At 41.4% G+C, this 2202-nt stretch overlaps 1 protein-coding gene across 1 annotated transcript in view; it reads right to left on the reverse strand.

The window, feature by feature from the left end:
* The window catches only part of LOC103364232 (uncharacterized), a 19206-nt gene that overhangs the window by 7850 nt on the left and 9154 nt on the right, over positions 1-2202 (reverse strand). Inside the window, exon 7 of the mRNA XM_008291286.1 lies at positions 1911-1920. Coding sequence (XP_008289508.1) covers positions 1911-1920 — 10 coding nt within the window. The remainder of the gene's footprint in view (positions 1-1910; positions 1921-2202) is intronic.

The following is a 2202-nucleotide window of genomic DNA, read 5'->3' on the forward strand; positions in this document are numbered from 1 at the left end:
TACATGTGAAAGATTAAATCAGCTGTTTCCAACCAGTTTGACAACTTACAGCAAAGCAGCGTTGAGCTGATGGTTGTTTAGGATCGTTCATGTCTGTGAGTTGAGCAATCTCGTGCTGTGCATTCAAATATTTCTGCATTTCTGTCGGTGTGTTCATCGTGTCGACTGGATGAGGAGCTGGAACAGGCTGATGCTTTGTCTCAGCGGGTAACAAGATCATTTTGATAACCTTAAAGCATCTTCAGTGAGAATAAAAGAGGAAAAGCCAGTAAAAAGTAGCTCCAGCTGGACTCACTATCGACAGTCAACAGAGGACTTTTGCTGCAGGATGCTTGTAACACGTCTCTTCTCTGAGAGTAGATCAGGGTTTGAATGCAAAACCTTTAACTTGTGGTGGAGTATTTTGAGGTGACTTCCTCCACCACTAGCGTTGACCTGCTCTTGGCTCTTATACAGAACTCTGACTGTAACCAAAACGGGAAGCAATAACTACAACTGTAAATGTTAAAAATGCTGAGTCGCACATTTTTAACTTGCGCAATCCGCCCGAGTGTTTGGGTGTTTCAGTGACTCCTCTGTTTGGCTCTCTGAAAACACACATAAACACCCAATCCTCTGCAGTTCACTCAACTCTCTAGCCACGAATACGACGGCATTATTCTGTTTAATTTGTCTTAATCTGATCATGGGCTGTAATGTGATTGTTACTGTTCTTTCAGTAAGGAAGCAAAAATACCATCTGAGCTGTCAACACAAATAGTAAAAGTATGCAGACAGTGAAATATTTCAAAGCTGAATCAGCTCAGAGTGTTTGTTCCTTCGTTGCTCCGCCTCCTCTCAGTAAACTTGGATAAGCTCCGCCCATTCACCCGCAGGCCACACCCCATTTTCCTGCAGGTTGCTAGGCGACGACTTCCAATCCCTGACTTTACTTCAGTAACAATACAATACTACAGAAGCAATCATCCTAATATTACATACAAGTACAAAAGTATTACAAGCAATATATATACTTGAGATCCTCAAAAATATACTATCTATTCAGAACTTTTAGAAAAATGTGTATTGTATATATTGTTTTTTAATAATTAATGCATTGATGGTCCAAGAAACTGTTGTCGCCTCTATGTGGGAAACTAATATTTGGTATTTCTTATACTGCTGGCTAGCTCATTCTACACTGACAAATCAGAATTTAAATGCTGATTGTAAATATATTTATGTGAGTCTACAAAACAACGAGCCAGTAAAACAGGTTTAACGTTGCTGGGGGGTTGGAAACCGGCAGAATGTGTCACATCAGAGAGTTTTTTTTTGCCTTAAAAGCTCAAAAATGTTGCGTATTAACATGACGTATGCAAAAAAAAATCCCATGAATGTGCAGATCTACGAAGTCCCTGCTCTCTCCTCACCCACAGCTCTCCATTCGCTGCAGTTTGAGCACACCGGCTCACCTACGACTCTGCTCAGACACTGTAAAACTGCTGCACACTAGAAAATGGCAAGTTGGGAGGACTGAAGCCGATTCTGAAGAAGACTAATGATACAGAAAGACCTAAAGGTTTGGTACACTGTGGTTGGTAGGGGGGAGATGCTCCACTGTAGCATAGAACACCATATAGACATGTCAACAAGGTAGAAGATTTAAACTTCAAATGAGGGAGTCTTTAATCCGGAACAATAGTGATGAAATCAAAAGGGCAACATGGGTACATACAAGACTGAGCAGTAATATAATGCTGGTTGCATGCAGAGCTTCATCCTGCTGCAGGTGTAGTGACGGTACATCAACAGATCAGAATTAAAACTCAACAACAGCATTCGGAACTGAAACACGGCCAAACATCAAATCTAATGTCGGCAGGCTGATGCTGCACTTATGCACTGATGTCACCAGAATGTTTCATTGCCTGATTTGATCTGACACATCACAACAATGGGGTGTTCATAGCATTTACTCTTCATTAAAACCCAACAATGCAGTCACTGTCCTGTTCACTATAAAACCACTTACTGAGATTTATCAAGTGGGGGGAAAGTAAATGAGTTCATAGTCTTGGTTCTGTACACGTTATTGTTTTCTTCTGGTCATACTGAAGCTTAAACTGTGATGTTGTTCAGTTTGAGTCCATGTGAGACCTAATCCAGCCGTGAGCCGTACACCTCAACCTCACACAGAGTCAGGAACTCTTCTCTGTCCGG

Source organism: Stegastes partitus, unplaced genomic scaffold (assembly GCF_000690725.1).
Source record: "Stegastes partitus isolate 25-593 unplaced genomic scaffold, Stegastes_partitus-1.0.2 Scaffold729, whole genome shotgun sequence".
NCBI classification, from domain to species: Eukaryota; Metazoa; Chordata; class Actinopteri; family Pomacentridae; genus Stegastes; species Stegastes partitus.